Raw genomic sequence first — 23,301 nt, forward strand, 5'->3', positions numbered from 1 at the left:
GGCATCTATATTTGAATGTTTTTGTCAGATTGAATCTAAATGCTCAATGAAGTTTACCAACTTTAAATAAAATATAGAATTATTGCCGCATGGGAGGAGGCCAGTTGCCCATCTTGACTGCTCTAGCTCTGTGAATGAGCAGTTTACTTGGTGCCATTCTTCAAGCTTCTCCCCAAAATATTGCACATTCTTTGAAATATGTTTCATTCCCTTTTCACTGTGATAACTGAACCTGCCTCAACTGCATTCTCAGGCATTACATGCAAAAGCTCAATCACTCACTGAGTGAAGAGGATTTTCCTCATGTCACCTTGGATTTTATGAGCTACTTCAAATCTGTGCCTACTCACCTTGATCCTGTCTGTCACTGTAGTTACCCCATAGCTAATTTGTCTAGACCCCTCACAATTTTAGAAAGTTTCTATCTCCACTTCTCTCATTTCTAAAACAAATGAAATCCCTTATCCCTCAGACCATTTTCATGAATCTTTTCTGCATTCTCTCCCATGCCTTTGTGGAGTTGTGTGCCAAGATCTGAATGCAATTTCAAAGTGAGTTCATGTCTTGTACAAGTTCAATGGACCCATTTTGCTTTTGCCCTCTGTCTCTATTAATCAAGCCAAGGATACAGTATGCTTTAACTGCTCTCTCAACCTATAATAATCGTAGCGTCATATCGCACAGAAACTAACCCTTTGGTCCAACTCATTCATGCCGAATGAGTTTCCCGAAATTTCCTGAACAAAAGGGATCAGATGGTGATCAGCTGCAGAGCTGGGTTGAGAGGTAGCAAATGGAGTTTAATGCAGAAGAGTATGACGTGATTCACTTTAGAAGGAATAACAAACAGGAATGCAGATGGCGGGGCAAATGATAAGGTTCTTGGTAGTATAGATGAGCAGAGAGATCTTGGTGTCCATGTATGTAGATCCAGAAGGCATACAATGTATTAGTTTTTATTAGTAGAGGAATCTAGTTTTGGAACCATGAGGTCATACTGCAGCTGTACAAAACTCTGGTGTAGCCACACTTGGAGTATTGCGTGCAGTTCTGTACACCACATTATAGGAAGGATGTGAAAGCTTTGGAAAGGGTTCAGAGGAGATTTACTAGGATGTTGTCTGGTATGGAGGGAAAGTTGAGGGACTTGAGGCCATTTTCATTAGAGAATAGAAGGTTGAGAGGTGACTTAATTGAGACATCTAAGATAATTAGAGGGTTAGATTGGGTGGACAGTGAGAGACGTTTTCCTCAGATGGTGATGGCTAGCATGAGGGGACATAGCTTCAATTTGAGGGGTGATAGATATAGGACAGATGTCAGAGGTAGTTTCTTTACTCGGGCACTGCCTGCAACAGTAGTAGACTCGCCAACTTTAAGTGCATTTAAATGGTCATTGGATCAACATATGGATGAGAATAGAATAGTGTAGGATAGATGGGTTTCAGATTGGCTTCACAGGGCGGCGCAACATCAAGGGCCAAAGGGCCTGTACTGCGCTGTAATGTTCTATATTCTAAAACTAGTGCAGATTGGCCCACATCCCTCTAAACTTTTTCTATTCATGAACTTGCACAAACTATACCTGCATCAAGTACTTACTCTCAGTTCATTCTACATATGAACACTGTGTGAAAACGTTGCCCCTTTTAAATCGTTCTCCTCTCTCCTTAAAAATATGTCCCCTAGTTTTGAACCCATCCCAACCAAGGGAAAAGATTTTTGCTATTCACCTTCTCCATGCCCCTCATGATTTTATAAGCTTCTAAAGGGCCACCTCTTGATTTCCTAGTGAAAGATGTCCCAGCCTATTCAGCATCTCCTTTTAGCTCAAACCATCCAGTCCCAGCAACATTGTTGCAAATCTTTTCTGAACCCTCTTCAATTTAATAATATCTTTGCCAAAGCAGGATGACCAGAACTGGACACAATACTCCAAAAGTAGCCTTATCAACTCCTATACTCAATGGTCTGTGTAATGAGGTCAAGCGTGCTGAATGCCTCCTTAGGAACTCTGTCTACCTGTGATGCAACTTTTTAAAAAAAAAACGATGTCCGCTTGTCTCTATTCTGCAATATTACCCAGGATCACGCTCTGAAATCTATGTCCTACCCTTGTTTGTTTTACCAAAATGTAGTGCTTTTCATTTATCCAAGCTAAACTCTTTAACTGCTACCCCTCAGCCCATTGACCCATTGATCTAGATCCAAGGATGTTTGTAATCCTAGATAACCACTTTCACTGTCCATTATATCACCAATTTTAGTGTCATCAGCAAACTTACTAACCATTCTTCCTAAATTCTCATCTAAATCACTTACATAAATGTCAAGCAATGGTGGATCCAGCTCCAATCCCTGCAGAAACCCAAGTCCAATGTGAAAAGATCCCGTACCACTGCACTGCCACCTTTTAATGACTTCTGTACATATCCACCCAAGTCCCTCTGCTCCTACACTCCCTTCAGAATTATATGCTTTTAAAATATTTTCATTCCTTTTCTTCCTACCAAAATAAATCACTTCAGATTTTTCTGATGATGATGTGCTGGTGTTAGACTGGGGTGGACAAAGTTAAAAATCAGAGCTGAAAATGTGTTGCTGGAAAAGCGCAGCAGGTCAGGCAGCATCCAAGGAGCAGGAGAATCGATGTTTTGGGCATGAACCCTTCTTCAGGTAGCTGAAGGGTTAGGGTTAGGTAGCTAGTGGGGCAGGATCATAATGCGCAGAATCTCTAGCACAATAACAGTGCTTTGAAAGCTTCTACTTCTAAATAAACCTGTTGGGATATAAACTGGTGTTGTGTGATTTTTAACTTCAGATTTCTCAGCATTGATCTTCTTCAACCACATCTCTGGGACAAAATCAAGTGTATCCCAGAAAGTGTGGGAACGACGTTTGAGAAGATTTGTAGATCAGGTTGACGTTCTAGATGTAGGTTTGCTCGCTGAGCTGGAAGGTTCCTTTTCAGATGGTTTGTCACCATACCAGGTAACCTCTTCAGTGGGCCTCTGGGTGAAGTTCTGGTGCAATAGCCTGCTTTGTATTTGTGTTTGGGTTTCCTTGAGTTGGTGATGTCATTTCCTAGTCTTTTTCTCAGAATGTGATAAATGTGGTCCAAGTCAATGTGTTTCTTGATAGATTTCTGGTTGGAATGTCATGCTTCTAGGAATTCTCTTGCGTGCCTCTGTTTGGCTTTCCTGGGATGATTGTGTTGTCCCAGTTGAAGTGGTGTCCTTCCTAATTATGCAAGGACTTGGAATGTAAGGATACTAGTGAGAGAGGGGTCATGTTTTTTTGTGGCTAGTTGATGTTCATAGATCCTGGAGGCTAGTTTTCTGCCTCTTTGTCCAACATAGTGTTTGTTACAGTCCTTGAACAGTATTTTGTAATCCCACTTGTCTCCCACAGCCATCATCCTGGGGTGACCATTGACCAGAAACTGAACTGGATCAGACATATACATACAAGAGCAGGTCAGAGGCTGCATTTTCTGTGGCAAGCAACTTACATTCTGTCTCCAACATCCATCTACAGTCTGCAAGGCACAAGTCAGGAATGTGATGGAATGCTGTCCAATTGTCTGGGCAGCTCCAACAACATTTATGAAGCTCAACACTATTCAGGAATCACTTTGCTTAAAAAGAATCTATCCATTTAAGCCTTAAAAATATTCAAAGGCTCTGCTTCCAATGTCTTGATGAAATATTTTTAAATACTCATGACATTCAGAGAAAAACATATTGCCTCACCTTTGTTTAATTGGGCAATGTTTTCTCTTATATGCCAGGCTGCAGTAGACTCGTGTGATGTTCAAGGTCTGATGGCCAGCTGGATGTTACTGTGTTGGATACAATTGGAGTGAGACACAGAAGTGAGGTGCATGCATTAGGGCCAGGAGTTAGTCATATCAAGGAAGAAAAGTTGAGTATATTTAGTGTCAGTTAAACTTCCTTAATAAAACAAGCACTGCAGATGTTGGAAAGCTGAAATAAAACAAAATGCTGAATGTGCTTAGCAGGTCTGGTAGCACCTGAAGAAAGGTTAACAGACTTAGGGTTTGCATAAAACTTTACAGCACAGTACAGACCCTTCGGCCCTCAATGTTGCGCCGACCTGTGGAACCAATATGAAGCCTATCTGTCCTACACTATTCCATTTTTATCCATATATTTATTCAATGACCATTTAAATGCCCTAAAAGTTGGTGAGTCTACTACTGTTGCAGGCAGTGCATTCCACAACCTTACTACTCCTCTGGGGTCATGCCTGCAACCTTTTATCAAAACACTTGTCGCTAAGCTTTGTGTGTAGTTCAGTCCTTAAACCCAGAACTTTTGTACGTCACCTAGGCTGTCAATTCACTTATGAGTTTTGCTCTTTGAAAGTCCAGTTTTAAGTTTTTGTTTTTTTTGGGCTGCTCTTCTTACTAATCTCTACCTCATTGCATCTGTGGTGGGTGAGTTTGAGTTAGAGTACAAAAAGATGATTTAAAATCTTTAATGATATCAAAGTTTTAGAAATTATGGAGAGGAAAGCAGAGGGTGATGTGTGTCTCACTTCAATCATTCCATACATTCTGCCTAATATAAGGGGCAATTCCTTATTTCAGTGCCATGAAGGTGCATAGAGAATAACCTTGGTTTGAGTTCATTAAGTAAGTAATACTGACAATGCTACAGTTATTGAAATGGAAGTTGCTTTTCAGGTTTCTGCTCACTCTGCCGTAGTCTGTGCATTACTGGTGCTCTTAAAATGTTGTCTGGTAACAACTTCTGTGATATCAGCCTGATATTGGAAACAGCCATGTCAGCTGTGATCTCATTAACTGGCAGAGCAAGTTTGAATAGTCATTTGGTCTACTTCGGTTTCTTACATTGGTACATATTATGACCCAGCCAGATTGATGTTTGACTTGGAAGTAATGGTAATCTTGTCTTGTTCTTGGTAGTGGAGGTCATAGAGTGAGGGATATTGTTGAATTAAGCTTGGCAAAACAATTAGGGAATAAAGGAATAAAAGCTGGGCATTAATTCTCAGTTGAGTTGAGTAGAGACAAGTTGAGGGCATTAATTGAATTTACTCATTAAAAGACAGTCTCTGGGTGTAAGAATTTAACACAAGTTAATAGTGATCATGGTAAATAGACAAAATTAGAAATGTATGGGTAGAGATCAGCTCCCTTTGATATCAGGATATAGCTTGTTTTAGAACCTTTTGATGTACAATTAGGGTTAACCAGTAACTGGCCTTGCACAAAATACTACATAGGACAAACAGGAAGACAGTTAACGATCCGCATCCATGAACACCAACTAGCCACAAAACGACACGACCAGCTATCCTTAGTAGCCACACACGCAGATGACAAGCAACATGAGTTCGACTGGGACAACACTACTGTTATAGGACAAGCCAAACAGAGAACAGCCAGGGAATTCCTAGAGGCATGGCACTCATCCACAGATTCAGTCAATAAGCACATCGACCTGGACCCAATATACCGGCCACTGCAGCGGACAGCTGGAACTGACAACCGGAAGCAGCAGAGACCAACCACTACAAATGCCGGAGGAAACAACACAGAAGCGCTTCACAGGAGGCTCCCAAGCACTGAGGTTGAAACGTCTGCAACACAAATTCCCAGCTCGGCGAACAGAACCACAACATCAGTGCAATACTCCCTGTTTTCCCCCCCCCCCCAAAAAAAATCAAAATGTTTCTTCATGCCTTGTGGGTAATGCTGGTTGGACCAGCAGTTATTGCTCATGCCTAGTTCCGCTTGAGAAAGGGGTAGTGAGCTGCCATCTTCAACTGCTGCAGTTCATGTTGTTAAGGTAGACACATGATGTCATGAGGAAAGAAGTTTCACAATTTTCACCCAACGACACTGAAGGAATGGTGATACATTTTCAAGTCAGTATATTGAGCAGTTGCAGATGATGGCATGCATTCTCATGTATCTGCTGCCCTTGTCCTTACAGTTGGTAGAACTTGGAACCCTTGGTGAATTTCTGAAGTGCATCTTGTAGGTGGTACACTCTGCTGCTTCTGAGGTTGCTGATGGAGGGAGTGAATGTTTATGGATGTGGTGTAAATTGAGCAGGTACTTAAGCCCTTGATGATGTCATGCTTTTTGAGTGTTCTTGGAACTGTATCCATCGAGGCAAATGCATAATATTCCATCACACGCCTGCTTTGTAGGAGGACTTTTGGGATGTCGGACCATGAGATACTCACTGCAGTAGTGGGCGGCACGGTGGCACAGTGGTTAGTACTGCTGCCTCACAGCGCCTGAGACCCGGGTTCAATTCCCAACTCGGGCGACAGACTGTGTGGAGTTTGCACGTTCTCCCTGTGTCTGCGTGGGTTTCCTCCGGGTGCTCGGTTTCCTCCCACAGTCACAAAGATGTGCGGGTCAGGTGAATTGGCCATTCTAAATTGCCCGTACTGTTAGGTAAGGGGTAAATGTAGGGGTATGGGTGGGTTGCGCTTCGGCGGGTCGGTGTGGACTTGTTGGGCCGAAGGGCCTGTTTCCACACTAAGTAATCTAATCTAATCTAGTCCCAGCCTCTGACTTGCTCTTGTAGCCTCAGTATTTATGAGTTGTTCAGTTAGGTTTCTGGTCAACAGTTGATGTAGATAGTCGGAGCTTGTGATGGTGATATGATTGGATGTGAGGGGGCAACGGTTAGATTTTCTCTTGTTGGAAATGGCACTTGTGTGGCAAGCATGTTAATTGTCATTTGACAACCCAAAGCTGGATATTATACAGAGTACTTGTGAACAATGCTGAAAATTGTGCAATCATCAGCGAGCATCCTCACTTCTGACCCCATGATTGTGGCATAGTCATTGAAGCAGCTGAATGTGGTTGAGCCTAGGACAATACCCTGAGGAACTTGGGGCCCTAATGGTGCAGTGGTAGTGTTCAAGTCCCACCTGCTATGGAGTTATCTACTTACACCTCTGAGCAGGTTGATTTGAAATTATTTAGGTGTCTCCTTTGGTGCATTGCACAGCATCTCAACCTTTGAGCCAGAAGGGACAGGTTTAAATCCAATCTGCTCCAGTCGTGCGCAGATAGAGAAAATATCTCCCCTGAGGAACCTCTGTAGAGATGTCCTAGACCTGTGATGACTGACCATAACCACCACCATTTGGGCCAGGTATGACTCCAACCAGCGGAGTGTCCAATTCCCATTGACTCCAGCGTTGTGTTTGATGTCATACTGGATCAAATGAGACTTAGATGTCAAGGGCAGCCTCTCTAACTTTCACTCTGGAATTTAGCTCTTAATTTGTTCATGTTTGAACTAAGGATGTAATGAAGTCGGGAGTTGAAAGACCCTGACAGAATCACAAACTGAGTGTCAGTGAGCTAGGTAGCACCACGAACACCTTCCGCTGATTGCAGATAGCCTCGGTCAGTAATTGGTCAGGTTGGAATTGTCCTGCTGTTTGTGTACAGGGTGTACTTGAGCAATTTTAGACTTTGTTGGGTAGGGGCCTCTGTTGAAGCTGCAGATGTACAGCTTGGCCGGGGGCATGGCGAGTTCCAGAGCAGAAGTCTTCAATCCAATTGATGTAATGTTAAATTAATGAATTATGTAAACTTCTTTCTGGCTTGATTTGTTTTTGCAGTTTTCCTCCTGTCCTTTTCCAAATTTTGTTACCTGTTACTGTATGGTTCCACAGATGGCCAGTACTTCAGCTACCCAAGTGGCAATGAGTATTTGCTTGTGAGACTTTTTGCTCAACCCTACGCAGTCATTCAGTAGCTGCATATATGAAGCTTTGAAAAGGTGTCACTATTGGAAATGCCAGCCCCTACTGTCATCTGATATAGATCTAAATCCAAGCTGGCTCCTCCATATGTGTTCCTGAGCTGTGCATTAGTGTCATCAAAAGGTTGAGAGAATTTGCTGCTGAATTGGTACCCATTTATCCTGGGTTAGGTTGCTTCCATGCTGCAAGCAAATCTGCATAAACTGCAGATCCTGCTTTTATTTTGGTAACTGTAGTATGTCACTAATAAGTATATGGATGCACTTCCATCCATATCACAGCAGCAGGAGACTGAAATATGTGGTTGCTTTTATTTTGCTGCTGCAGGGAGATACCTCATTTTTAGAAGTAGCAGCAGGCACTTGAGCAGGTCAGTGCTCAAAACATTTGTGCCCCTTTCAGCCGTATTCGATGGAATATGATAGAGTTGCATAAGAGAGGACAAGAGGGTGGCGTCACGCTTCCAGAACAATCTGAGGGAAGTGCAATTGCATGAAGTTGTAGCTGTTAAACCTGGCCAGAGGGAAGAATGGTGATACCCACCCAGTTCTCCCAGAATATGAAGGGACTAAAATAGCCTTAGATGATATGAATACCACTAGTCTAGGGATGGAGATATTCTTGAAAAATACACAACACGAATGGTGAATTTTGGTGTCAGTTTTAAGAAATATGTTTGTTTCAGTCTGTAAATAAATAAATTTTAATACAATAAATTCCATGTTAAACCCACACACAAATAAAGAGCTGTGTTCTTTCCCAGTGGGATATTGGATATTGGCTTTTGGACAGGGAAAGAGTCCAAAAGGGAAAGGTGGAAACGGATATTTGTACAATACTGTGGATTTACAATACAACCTTTGTAAATCTCTAAACTTATTTTGCTGTCTGATTCAACATAGGGATATCAGTAGTTGAAACAGACCGAATGTCTGTATTCCACTTGCTGTACGATAATTAGTTGCCTTAAATGAAACCTGATTCCATATGTTACCAGGAGAGGAATCCTGAATAATTTTCCCCGATCGTAACCGGGTGCACTAAGGCCAATCATTAGAACGGATGAAACCCAAGATAAATTATGCATCTGTTCTATGTAATTTAGCCCCTAATTTTGACACAGCTTTTCAATAGGATCCCTCCTTAAACTCTCAATTCCTTCTCCAGAGGACTTTTTGTTTTGGTTTTCATCATATCTTCCTGTGATGTCTTTCAGAGATGGATCACATGGTTGATATTGTGTAAGAGATGTCCTTATGTTTTCCTTCTGCTAATTTATGTCCAATTATTATAGCTTTGTGATTCTGCTCAGCTCCTTCACCTCATTTTGCCTTGAATTTAACAAGTAACTCACCTACTGACCTTTTGTATTTGTTAGTTGGTAACTGGCAGTGATGCATTTGAAGGATTCCCCAACGTAACTGACCTGATCTGCCACAGCAAAAATAGCGATGCATGACATTGTGTTTAACATTACTGCTGTTCAGTTGAATTCTTCACTTGGCATCTTTGCTGCATAAAAGTTGTCTGCCCACTCAGCATTTGTCAAAAGAAAGGCTTTTATAAATTTAGGAAATGTGAAACAAGGAGGCTAAATGATGCTGTGGTCTGCTGCCATAGTCTAAGTTGTTAAACTTAGTTTTTGTGGTTTTTATCTATCCCAAGCACTTGCCTGGATGGAAGCTTTGCTACTTTTTCAATTACAGTGTTATACTTAAAATTTAGAAATTGAGATGAAGGGCCAAGGTTCATAATTTAGAGCAGCTCCAAAATTACGAGGAAATCAACTAAATCAGGAAGTGGTTTGGTTTCACCACAGAAGAGATGTAATATCCACAATTAGTGCAGAGGTCACTGTAATGACTGTGCAACAAAATGGAAGGTTGTTTGCCCTTTAGAGATTTTGATTCATTTTTACCAAATTTCTCATGCGTTTATTCTCTTCTGAGACTCAGTTTGTCACAGGAGTAGAGGTTCCACAGACACCACGTACTTTTTGGTACTTCAAGTGAATAAATTTGACATTTGGATATAGCTGCCTATCATCACGCTCTGCCAATAGTTGGGTAACACAGGTGTAGGAGAAAGTGAGGACTGCAGATGCTGGAGATCAGAGCTGAAAATGTGTTGCTGGAAAAGCGCAGCAGGTCAGACAGCATCCAAGGAGCAGGAGAATCGACGTTTTGGGCATAAGCCCTTTTTCAGACATCTAACAATGGAGGCCTGCACTCTTATTCCTTAATTGGGGCAAAGACACTGCCAATACCTGGCAAATCTGTCCAGGCTAGTAGGTACCTTGTTCAAATCCCCCTGCCCTTTCAAAACACTGTCACCAACCTAATCATCCTCATCACCTCATATTTTCTCTGGGCTTAGCATCACCTGAAGGCATAATGTCAAGGGTCTATGTGCCCACCAATATCTCTCAGTTGTAATTCACCACCACTTTTTCTGTTTCTATGACTTTTCTCTGATCAGCCGATTTATCTGGGACCTACCCATGAAAATAGTGCAGCTTTATCCAACTAAATTTTGAGAATACTGAACCCACAGTCCCTGGCTTCAAACTTGATTTGATTTCCTTCTTGGCCACTATTTCAAGTTCAAACCAACTGTTCGCAATGTTGAGTTCCATAGTGTATAATCATGACCTTATCCAAACACACAAAAGTAAAAAACTGTGATGACTGGAAACCTGAAGTAAAAACAGAAAATTCTGGAGAAACTCATCAACCTCAAGGTTAAAGACAGGATTCTTGGCAGAGCAGAGGAACAGTGGGATCTTGGGGTCAATGAACATAGATCCTTCAAAGTTGCTTCCCAAGTTTATAGAGATAAGGGGCATGGTGTTTTGGCTTTCATTAACAGGGAGGTTGAGTTTAAGAGCCACGAGGTTTTGCTGCAGCTCTAGTTAGACCATACTTGGGATATTCTGTCCGGTTTGGTTGCCTCATTATAGAAAGGATGTACAGAGGAACCTTGATTATCTGAAGGATAAGGGCTGGCAGTATTTCGTTCAGTTAATCAAATTCCATATAATCGAATGCTGGATAACAGTTTAGCCAAGCGATCTTGCCGGATAATCCGATGTTTGGATAATCGAATGCTGGATAATCAAGGTTCCTCTGCAGATGCTTTAGAGAAGGTGCTGAGGAGATTTACCAGGTTGCTGCCTGGATTGGAGGGCTTGTTTTATGAAGAGGTTGAGTAAGCTAGGGCTTTTCACATTGGAGAGAAGGAGAAAGAGGGGTGACTTGATAGAGGTGCATAAGGTAATGAGAGACATAGAGTAGATAGCCAGAGGGCTAATAATTTTAGGGTGATTGGAGGGAGGTATAGGGGAGATGTCAGAGATTCTTTACTCAGAGTGGTTGCTGCTTGGAATGCTGTGTCAGCGGTGATATTAGAGTTAGAGACATTAGGGGTATTTAAGCACAAGGATGGGTGTGTAGGTCAGCTTGATCCTAGATTAAAATAAATGCTCACTACAACACTGTAGGCCGAAGAGCCTGTATTGTGCTGTACTTTTCCATGTTCTAACTCTGGCAGCATCTGTTGAAAGAAAGCAACAGTTAATTATATCTGCTTCAAAATATTATCAGATCTTCTCTTCATTTTGTTAGTTTTTTTTTATTAGATAGCACTTCTGTGAAGTGCTTCGAGACCTTTTCCACGATATTTAAAAACTTAATGGGCGGCACAGTGGCTCAGTGGTTAGCACTACTACCTTGCAGCACTAGGAACCCAGGTTTGATTTTAGTCTCAGACTGTCTGTGTGGAATTTGCACATTCTCCGTGTCTGCTTAGGTCTCCTTTGGATGCTCCAGTTTCCTCCCAAAATCCAAAGATATACAGGTTCGGTGAATTGGCTATGCTAAATTGCCCATAGTGTTAGGTGCATTAGTCAGAGGTAAATGTAGGGGAATGGGTCTGAATGAGTTACTTTTCAGAGGGTCGGTGTGGACTTGCTGGGTCGAAGGGCCTGTTTCCATTCTGAAGGGAATCTACTCATCTAATCTAAAAGTTGTTGCTTGTTTGATGATCTCAACCAGGGTAACAGACAAAACGTCATGGTTGACCTTCCTGAATTATGATTCAGAATTTGATTCAAAATTCGCCACTGGGTCTCTGGAGGCTTCTGAGGGAGATGCATGTTTAAACATTGATCATTGATGGTATTCGATATACTGTAGTCCCCCTGTACCTGTGGGGGATGCATTCCAAGATCTGCCGTGGACACCCGAAACCATGGATAGGAGCAAATCCATTTATTTAAATGGGAAATTTACCTTCCTGGCAGCCCCCCGGTCCTTGGTTCTGGTATGTTCCCTGTAATATGTTCAGGCCGTGGTAAACCATGGGTAACTGAAACTGAGGAAACCAGACCCGCGGATCCAGGGGTCGTCCTGTAGTTACGATGCACTCCACTGTAAGATAAGCTGCCAGTGCTTATTGCTAGCTGCTATATGATGAATAGCCACCTCGTCATGGTGTAGAGTTGTGACTGGTACTTGTGGAACCCATAATCCAGCAAGGAGCCAATATCTTTGAAGCAGAATTGGAAAAGGCAAACTGCCAACAAAAATATGGAACTCGTTGGTACGTGACAATGTACTTGTGTATTTTATTTCCCACTGCTCTCTTGAGACTTGCGTTACAAGTCTCTCCAAATGTCTTAAGTGTATTCCAGCTCATGAATTAATCCTAGCAATGACTGTATCAGCTTGAACATGTTATCCATGCAAGCCAAGGCTTGTCTGTACTACTTCCTGATTCATCTGTCTGCTCAGTGCCTCACACCTTATTGTGCTGCTGGTGCTGAGCAAACCCTGGCCCCAGGATTATGATTTCCGTCTAAAGCACAAAGCGACAATTACAGGAAGGATTTCTTATCACAGCCTTATCTTTTTTTTTTGAAAATTTGTTGGTACTTGCTGTTTTAATTCAAGAAATACTACAGAGGTCCACACCCTCCTTTCCATCTCAATGCCTGTCACTGGAAGTGTTTTGGCAATTAGAGTAAATGACTGTTAGAAAGGAATTGGACACTTGCTGATTCTTTGGATGTCATCTTTGAGTACTAACAGAATATTTCAATACTTTCAGGCAGACCTGACAGTAGTGCAGATGGACAGAAATTGTCTGTTCATGTTTTTCCCCTATTCGGTATTTCAGTTTCATTTATAGATTAAAACATTTTCGGGTTGGGAGCTGATTTGTTTATAGCAGACATTTCTGTTAGAGTTTCGATTTTACAAAAATAGCTAAGGCATAAAATACTGTGTGCAAAACATAGCTGTGAAGAGTTACCAAATGTATGATGGCTCATTACTTTGGAGATCTGATTTGTCAGGCAATGGATTTGAAGCAACTGTTTTAATTCCTAATCCCAGGTACAGTAAATGAAAAGTCTACAGGGTCCACTGCTGTCACATCTGCTTAGTGACCAAATCAAAGGTGAAATTGGTATTTAATTATCCTACACTGCTCCCTCCTCCCCCTCCCCCTGGGCAATGCTAGTGGTAAACTATTCAACTTAAGGAATGTAACCAGGCCTGAGCCCCTCGGTTTCGTTTTGCTACGACACGTGCCTTCCAACAGGGATTTCTGGATGGTGATCAGGTGGGAAATCCCAAACTGATCAGAGAATTATAGAATAATACAGCATGCACTTCAGTTCCTTGTGTCTGAGACAGCTTTTTTGAATGAGCTATCCAATTAGTGGTTACTTTGCTCATTTGCAATTACCCTATGAATTTTTCCACTCCATATATTCAATTAATTTAATTTCAATTGAATTTGCATCCTCCTCCCTTTCAAACAGTCCATTTCTTGAAGTGTACAAAATATGTTCTCCTAATAACCCTGTTAATTCTTCCATTGATTGACTTCAATCTTTCTCACCTGATTGCCATCATTCCTGGAAGTAGAATAGAGTTCTTGTCTATTCTGTCAAAATCCCACATAATTTAGATTTTTTAAAATTTAGATTTTATTGTCATGTATACTTGGGTACAAGAATACAGGAGGACAGAGTTGCCATACTCTGGCACCATCTTACTATTCAAAAAACAAAGCAGAAATAAAAGAAACAGGGGACCCAAGTATTTGCAGACTGAAGATGGACTGTAACTGTTTTCCTGACAGTGAGGACTCGTGATAGAAGCACAAGGAAGTGATCTTGACATTTCCTTTTCTTTTGGCTGAGTCCCCACACAATACTGCAGCCAGAATGCCATCAGGTACCCAGGCTCAGGCTTGGCCGAGAGCTGTGCTGCCAATGCTAAGACCATGTCACCATCCTTTGCTATGTTGCTGCTGCCAGAGTCCACTGAAGCTGCTGGTCCTGAAATGGGCTCAAACCCAGTACTAGGTTGACCATGCCGAAGAACCTGATGTTTTGGCTTATGTTGGTGCTGCTCCCACCTCCTGGGACAATCGTTTCAGTGGAGGAGTCCTTAGCTGTTTCCTCTTCTCCCCCTACCCCCCACACCCCCAGACACTGAAAAGCAAGAAAAAAAAGAGCAAAAATAATTCAGGGAAAATAAAAGGCATAATGTCAAATAGCTCCATTATATCACACTTCAGCACAGATAAAGAGTAATCAATGGGTGTATTTTTATGTTTCCAAAGGAATTTTGATAAGGTGCCATACCAAACGGTTGTACAGTATTTTAGAATAGGTGGCAGATCTTTTTTCAGTGGAGAAGTCGTAAAGGAGAGAGGTAAACTGACAGGACAGTGTAACTGATGGACTGCCACAGTGATCAATATGGAGGTCTCAGCCATTTTCAAACATCTAGGAGAATCATTGTCAACCTAATCAATGGGCATTCTCATTAATTGACAAGTAGGTTCCTCTGAAGCCATTCTATAATAGAGATTATTCAACAGCTCAAACCAAGTCTCGGGATAGTTAAGTGAGCGGGTATTGTACAACTTCAGCAAGATCACCCAAACCCAACATCAAGCTGGAAAAACAGCAGTGAATGACCTTTGTTGAGATACTGTAGAACATATACTAACTGACAAGCAAAATGCCACAGTTATCAAGGACTGAGAGAGGATAAGATTTAACATTATCTCTATATGGATGCCCACACGAAATTCCTCAGAATCCGTATTCCCAGTTTTTGAGAATAAAATCAATAACCAATTATTCTGCTGTGCACAATATTCTATCAAAGTCTTTGTATAATAAACTTCATATTACATTCATCGTATCTGGTTTTAGTTGGGCAACACTGGGTTCACAAGCCAGACTTTCCATTAAAATATGTCATCTGCAACAGAAGTTCTTCAAACTTAAAGACAGCTGTACACTGAGCCAGGGTTCCCCAGACACTGGGAAAATCCAACATCATTAGCAACTCAAAACGTTCTGTTAAGAGGCTGCAGTAAACAACAATCAACTCGGTAGACAGTGGTCAGTTTTGAAATCTGGTCACTGTTCAGTCTTGTGCACGTTCTACAGACATGCTTTATCACCAAATAAAATTCCTCTTTTGACAGAAATGCAATATCACCATGGTGATCTTCTAATGTGCCGAAACTCAATATCGTTTCCGTGGAGAGGAACTATTTTGAACAAATAAATGGTACTGCTGTGGAATCTCCATTGTCACTGATTGTTTTTAATGTCTTTGCGGGGGAAAAAAATTGAACAAGCAGCTCTGGATTTAATGTCGTCAGTTTCCCAGATGCAGTCCTATGGCCATGGATGAGGTATCTGTCATCCTGTTTTAGAGAGCAGGTATGTTGCATTTCTTGGCCTGCACTGCTGTGGTCATGTCCTGAATTAATGCAGCTTAGGAGTGAGTTCAAAATTGATGACCTATTTTTGTAGCTCCCTGTACTATTAATCCATGACTTTTTTTATGGGTTTGCTGCATCTTCTCTGCTATTGTGGACTATGAATGGCATATCTGTCAGTATCTCGTAAAGATCCTGATGCAGGCCAGTAATCTCCTTTTCAATGATGGCTCCTTGGATTGAAATGCAGTATTTAAATAGGACCAAGAGAGGATTACATGCAATGTTTGTACAGGTGATGCAAAATAGTTCAGTGAATTAAGTTGGATACTCACCTGATGAATACTCTGCATTTATCAATGGTGACATTGACTAGGGTGAGTTGTAACTGATGGATTGAAGGTGAGGAATTGGATAAAACATTAAGGAATGGGGGCCGCTGAAACTTTGGTATGTGCGATCTGTGATTAGATTAGATTACTTAGTGTGGAAACGGGCCCTTCAGCCCAACAAGTCCACACCGACCCGCCGAAGCACAACCCACCTATACCCCTACATATACCCCTTACCTAACACTACGGGCAATTTAGCATGGCCAATTCACCTGACCCGCACATCTTTGGACTGTGGGAGGAAACCGGAGCACCCGGAGAAAACCCACGCAGACACGGGGAGAATGTGCAAACTCCACACAGTCAGTCGCCTGAGGCGGGAATTGAACCCAGGATGTATAGACCATGTTGGCAATGCATAGTGCAAAGAGGGAGGGTTATATCACGTTGCATACATGATTCAACAAAAGTAGTCAATTTTCTGACTCAGGTAATTAAGAAGCTGCTAGTGCTGCATCTAAGGCTGAGCACAATATTTTTGCTCAGTGACAGCACCCATCAGTAATTCCAGGGAAGCATCAATAAATCTAGTTATTGCTGTTGCTGTTTGTGAGTTCAGTCTTAGTAATTCCTGCTCCACCCAATTTCAGTTTCTCCAGTGATGCTTTAGGATGAACTTCTGATCCTGTCCTGTGGGTTCATGTCATACTCACTGCATAGCTTAAAAACAGAAAACCCAGAAGTCACAACTCATTGCTGAAATTGATCTGAAATTGCTTAGTAGAGGCCTTTATTTCTGGCTTGTCTTTCTCGCGTTCCAATTCTCAATCCTGGCTCCAGTTTTGTTTTTCACTTGTTGGGGAGGGATTTTAATTTGATCACCAGTTATGAAATTTAGTTGTGGATTGTTGACAAGGATGTACAAACTGTTACCTCAAGAAGTGATTGAAACAAATAGCAAACATGTATTTGAAGCGTTACAACAGGAAAGCAGACAGCCAAACCAAATCAGTATATCTACCAGTGTGTTTACAACACAGCAAAATTAAAACCTTCAAAGACCATCAAAATTGGCCCCAATGGTTCCTAACCAGAGTTGAATAACTAATTCCAAGCTCTATGTATAGTCAATTCCAGACACTGGTTTATATCTTAAACAACCTAGCAATTTATTAACAATATATCAACTTCAGGGTAAAACTAAAGACCAAAGTAATCTAATCAGTCTATGCTTTAATCCCAAAACCTTTGTTTTCAGCCCCATTCACATAAAAGGCAGGCAAGCAGTTAATTCATAAAATAACAAAATGGCCAGATTACTTAAGTTTTTTCGTAATTCATTGTTCAACAGCCATACATGGTTTGTTCGTTGAATTTCTGAAGATGTCGATCAGGGTCACCTTTTACAGTTCACTCAGGTAAAGGTGGTAGGACTTGTAACTTCCTTTTTTCTGAGCTGCTACGGGTTGCTCATGGAAGACTAGACAGGGAGCTTTCACATCTTCATGCTGTAGCATCAACATCAGACGCCTCACAGAAAACAGTCTAAAACCCAATTCAGGCTCTGGCCTTCCTGACAGATCAACTCTCTTTTCCATAAAGTCTTGGTTACAATTCAGCTACGGTCATCTACTTGAGCATATGGTCCTTTCCAGACTTGCTGGAACTAATTTCCAGGTACTGACCTTGCTAATAGCCAGTTTGTGTGATATCTCTTTAAACCTATTACTCTTCGGTGATGATGTTTGATTTAATTTATTATTGTCATATGTACCTAGGTACAGTGAAACATTTTGTTTTGAATGCATTACAAGGAGATCATACCATACAAAGTGCATTAGGGTAACTGAACAGAGCAAAGAGTACAATGTTAAGGCTGCAGAAAAAGTGAGATCAGCATTAAATTTAAAATTTGAGGGGTCCATTCAGAAGTCTAATAACCATAGGGAAGAAGCTATTCTTAAACTTGTTGGTACATATGTCTAAGATTTGGGATCTTCTGCCTGACTGTGGTTGGAAGAGATTATAACTAGAGTGCGAGGGTTGTATGATATGTTGGCTGCCTTCCCAAGGCACCAAAAGTATAGATGAAGTCAGTGGGTGGACGATTAGCTTATGTTGTGACTAAGAGTGTGGTGCTGGAAAAGCACAGTAGGTCAGGCAGCATCTGAGGAGCAGGAGAGTCGACATTTTGGGCAAAAGCCTTTCCTGATGAAGGGCTTTTGCCCGAAACGTCAACACTCCTGCTCCTCGGATGCTGTCTGACCTGCTGTCCTTTTCCAGCACCACACTCTTGTCTTGGATCCCCAGCATCTGCAGTCCTCGCTTTCGCCTCGTGTAATGATTGAGCTGGAATCACAACTCTGTAATTTCTTACAGTCCTGGGCAGAGCAGTTGCCATACCAAACTGTGATGCATCTGGATAGAATGCTTTCTATGGTGCATCTATAAAGATTGGTAAGAATCTTTATAGACATGCTGAATTTCGTTAGCTGACTGAGGAAGTAGAGCTGGTGTTGTGCTTTCTTGACCATAGCTTCAACATAGGTTGACCAGGACAGATCATCCTTCCTTGGAATTGATGCTCTTGACCATCTCCCTCTTTGTGCTGTTGATGTAAATAGGGGTGTGGCCTCCACCTTGCTTCCTGGAGTCAATAATCAACTCTTTGACATTGAGAGATTGTTATCTTTATAGTACACCACCAAACACACTATGTCCCTTCTGTGTTCTGTCTCATTTTGTTTGAAATCTAGCCTACAATAGTGGTTTCTGCAGCAAACCTATGGATGGAGTGAGGGCAGAATTTGGTCGCACAGTCATGGGTGTGTAGGAAGTAAAGTAAGAGGTTGAGTACACAGCCTTGCAGAGATCTGAGGAGGTGTTGTTGCCTCTTCTTGATTGTGGTCTGTGGGTCAGAAAGTTGAGGATCCAGTTGCAGAAGACGGTGCAGAAACCTAAGTTAGGGGCTTTGAAGATTAGTTTGTTGGAATTGTGGTGTTGAAGGCGGAACTGTATCGTTAAGTAGGAGCTTGATGTCCATATCCTTGTTACAGAGATGCTCCAAGGATCACTATAGGACGGGAGGTGGCATTTGCTGTGGATCTGTTGAGACGGCAGGCAAATTGCAAGGGATCAAGGCAGGCTGGAGTTGATGTGAACCACGACTAGCCCTCAAAAACACTTCATCATAATGGAGGTCAGAGCTACGAGACAGGAGTCATTGAGCCATGCTGCACAAGCTTTCTTAAGCATTGGGATGATGAAGGGTCTCAAGAATAGTTTTAATGGGGTGCTAACCTGCAGTTAACTCCTAATCTGGCCTTTAGAATAAACAAAAATGCTGAACGAAGAGACTTTGGAGTGCAGGTTCATAGTTTCTTCAAAGTGAAGTCACAGGTAGATAGAATAGTGAAGGAGGAATTTGGTATATTTTCCTTATTGGTCAGAGTATCAAGTAAAGGAGTTGAGAGGTCATGTTGTGGCTGTACACGACATTGGTTAGGTCATTTTTGGAATATTGTATGCAATTCTGATCTTCCTCCTATCGGAAGGATGTTGTGAAACTTGAAACGGTCCGGAGGAGATGTACGAGGATGTTACCAGGTTTGGAAGGTTTGACCTATAGGCTGGGGCTGTTCTCCCTGGATCGTTGGAGGTTGAGGGGTAACCTTATGGCGGTTTGTAAAATCATGAGGCTTATGGATAGGATAAATAGATGAGGTCTTTTCGAGGGTGGGGAGTCCAGAGTTAAGGAGCATAGGTTTACAATGAGAGGAAAAAGATTTAAAAGGGATCCAAGGGGCAGAGGCTGGTGCTTTGGGACAATGGAATGAGCTGCCAGAAGAAGTGGTGGAGGCTGGTACAATTACAACATTTTAAAAGGCATCTGGATGGGTATATGAATAGGAAGGGGTTAGAGGGATATGGGCCAAGTGCTGGCAAATGGGACTAGATTAGGTTAGGATATCTGGTCAGCATGGACGAGTTGGACCCAAGGGTTTGTTTCTGTGCTGGACATCTCTATGACCCTACAAAAGCTTGTTCGGTCTATCTTTCCTTTTAAGCTGTTACCAGCACTCCAAAAAGTCATTTTTAGCTCATAGTGGATCAATTCTTGAAAAGGAAAAATATGCAGCAGTAAGGATAAAGCAAGTGAGTGGGGCAGTTGGTACATAACTCTCAGTCCAATGCACCATTCTTTGAATGTTCTACTGACTTCCCATATGCCTCTCCATTCTTAATATAGCATTTGAATCCCTGCCAGCTATGGCACCATCTAGAAATTGCTGGTATTCTGGGTACTAAGTTTTGCCATACACTGTAGCAACACCTTTTTCAGAGGTTGATGGCTGCTATATAATGTAACTGGCTATGTATCCAGTACTGACATGCCTAACTGTACTTCTATTCTCTTTTAGAGCAATCTGTCTTGCCAGCCTGGGATTCGTTTTGAAGGAAATCAAGGGGTAAGTCTTTGGAATTTCTGTGTTTTTGTTTGAACCTTTGAAGTATTTACTTGTGCAGTTGACCCTTTCTTTGTTCCTGGAAATGGCTTCACAAACCATTCAGCCCCTCTAGTCTTTCTGCCATTTACTTAATTACCGCTTACACCATCTATTTACTTTAGATCGTAACCCTTAATAAATATTTTTACCTAAAAAAAACTGTTTTTAAACTTCTAATTGAATCTATACATCCTTTTGGGGGAGTGTCTCTAGATTTCCATATTATTTAAATGAAGAAGTGTTCCCTGATGTCAATCCTGAGTGACCTGGCTGATTTTGTTTTGGCTATGCTTCTTGGTCTGGTCTCATTTTAGAGGAAATAGTTTCTCTCTATCTAAAATATTGAATCTTTTAATCATTGTAAACACAGTGTGCTGTAACTGCTTTGAGATTAATCTGAAAATATGAATTAGGAGTAGACCACTCAGCTCCTTGAGTCTGCCATCCAGTAAGATGATGGCTGATCCGATTATTCCCTTAGTCTGCCTTCCCTCCAAGCTAAGCCTGTCAATGTAGTATTATTCTTTCAAGAAAACAGTTAATAAAAACTAGCATTCTAATATTCTACAGGATATAGTGCAGTACTGGTGGAGTGCAGCACTATCAAAGATGCTGTCTTTCTGTTGAGGTGTTGGAGGGTCAAAGTGGCTTTGGTCTGTGATTAACATGCAAGGTCATGTGCAATATTTAAAGAAGGGGGAGTAGAGTTTTCCTGCAATCCGGAGCCAATATTTATCTCTTAACCAACGTCATTGAAAAAATGATTAGCTGATGTTGAAATATGCACACTCACCAGGGGTCATCAGGTTGCTGCCATGAGCACTCTGTTAAGTCTTTATCCCTGCACCTAACACTACAGGCAATTTAGCATAGCCAATTCACCTAACCTGCACATTTTTGGACTGTGGGAGGAAACTGGTTTTGAGGATGTGTTTTTCCTGTAATTTATTTGTCAACTATCAGTCCTTGACTTTATCCCCTACGTTTTCCTACCCTCACCATTCATGTGCCAAATTTGATGTGTTGACATTGTTTCTCATCTCCAGCTATTGCTTGCCTCCCTCAATTGTAAAAGTGAGTTCTGAAATCGGTGACTTAGAATTAGGAAAGGTGATTTTGGAATGTGCTGCAGTTGTGAAGTGATGGAATGACTCTGAGATTGATTGCCACAGCACCATGGCGATACATGCGTAATCTGTAGACGCCAATGGACTGACACTGATTGAAGCAGATGGACTGGCCAGGGTTTCTGTTCTTTTATTAAAATCCTATCTCACACTTTTATAGAAATATGAAACTTGAACACAAAGCTATTTATAGACTGAAACAAGTGCCATTTGTCTACATAAGTATGCAGCTCTCAGTTTTGATGTATGAATCAGCAAGGTTAACCCATTTTACTAATGGTTCTGTAAATTCTACTGTTTTAATCATGCAAATACAATTCACTGTCAATGTCAGTCACAGCCTGCCATTGCTCTTTCAGTTGTTAAAGTGACAGGCACTCCTATTGTGTAACTTATTGGACTTCAGTTTGCGCAGTGTTAAACCACACAGGTCAGAGCCTCCTGGCATTTGATGAGTTGAATTCCTAATTGGGTTACAACTCCTGATTGACATCCAGTAATGTCTACTAAATATTGCATGCTTCCTGAAGCCAGAATAGGATTTTCCTTTTGTGGTGTTTGAGGTTGAATATCCTGCATCACTCACAACTATAGTTCACAAATGGTCATTTTGGTAAATTGCTAGAGAATGACTGATCAGTGCCTTCAGGAAAGGTGACCATTTGGTCAACAATCAGCACAGCAGAATTACTTCAACAGATCTAGGCTTAAAAGGTATGAAATTCGATCAGAGGTGTCATTTAATTCTAAACTGTAATGGCTAGTTTTATAGGTATGTAAACGTAAGCAGCAGGCTATTTTAGAAAATGCATCTATATAGAGCTGTATCACATTTAAAAAAAAATCACAAGTGCTTCACACAGTTAATTGCCCTGAACTGTTATGCAGACAAGTGTCAAATACAATGCAAAAGAGTAAGCAGTTCTTTTTGATATCATTGTTCAGAGGAAGAATGTGGCCACACTCAAGGATTTTTTACTCCTCACAACTGATGGCATGATACCAACCATGTCTACCTAAGATGTTAGAATATGCTGATGTGAACTTTATTTAATAACTCATTAAAAGCATGGTTCTAATCAGCATTCTCTCAATTTTTGGAGTCTGGGGTGAGTTTTACCTCCTGAGCTAAAGTAACGCATTCTGCATTGAAGGGATCCTGAGAGTACATGGGGTAATGGTGCTAAATAAATAAAATTGCTGTGAAAGGTTGGTGGTGAGCTTGTGCTCTGACCCCTGCAGCACTTGTAGTGATGGTGCTGCCACAATGGTGTTACATTGGATGTCCAGAATATTTCTGTTGAGGGGATGTTATACATATCCAAGTCAGGATAGTTTCTGATTTGTGTGACATCTTGGTAAAGATGGAATTCCAACTCCATTCCCAAACCTATGACTGCTCTTTGCTACCTTGAGTGTAGATTGAAGGGAAAGAATTGTGTATTTTTGATTGTACATATTGCTGCTACACTAAAACACTCGAAGAGTGGATATTCAGTCTAGTGACTAACTCTTAAGCAATAATTTGGATGGTGATGGTAGTCAGCTTCTTGAATGTTCTTACACCTGCAGCAATCCAGGCTAGTGTTTCTTTATTTGTTCAGAGGATTTGACCAGAGAACACGGTGGGCGGCACGGTGGCACAGTGGTTAGCACTGCTGCCTCACAGCGCCTGAAGACCCGGGTTCAATTCCCGACTCAGGCGACTGACTGTGTGGAGTTTGCACGTTCTCCCCGTGTCTGCGTGGGTTTCCTCCGGGTGCTCCGGTTTCCTCCCACAGTCCAAAGATGTGC

The 23,301-nt window shown here is 41.6% G+C and overlaps 1 protein-coding gene across 1 annotated transcript in view; it reads left to right on the forward strand.

The window, feature by feature from the left end:
• The window catches only part of ell (elongation factor RNA polymerase II), a 146,146-nt gene that overhangs the window by 19,465 nt on the left and 103,380 nt on the right, over positions 1-23,301 (forward strand). The window contains exon 2 of the mRNA XM_060846236.1: positions 20,294-20,341. Coding sequence (XP_060702219.1) covers positions 20,294-20,341 — 48 coding nt within the window. The remainder of the gene's footprint in view (positions 1-20,293; positions 20,342-23,301) is intronic.

The sequence above is a fragment of the Hemiscyllium ocellatum genome, chromosome 28 (assembly GCF_020745735.1).
Source record: "Hemiscyllium ocellatum isolate sHemOce1 chromosome 28, sHemOce1.pat.X.cur, whole genome shotgun sequence".
Classification (NCBI taxonomy): domain Eukaryota; kingdom Metazoa; phylum Chordata; class Chondrichthyes; order Orectolobiformes; family Hemiscylliidae; genus Hemiscyllium; species Hemiscyllium ocellatum.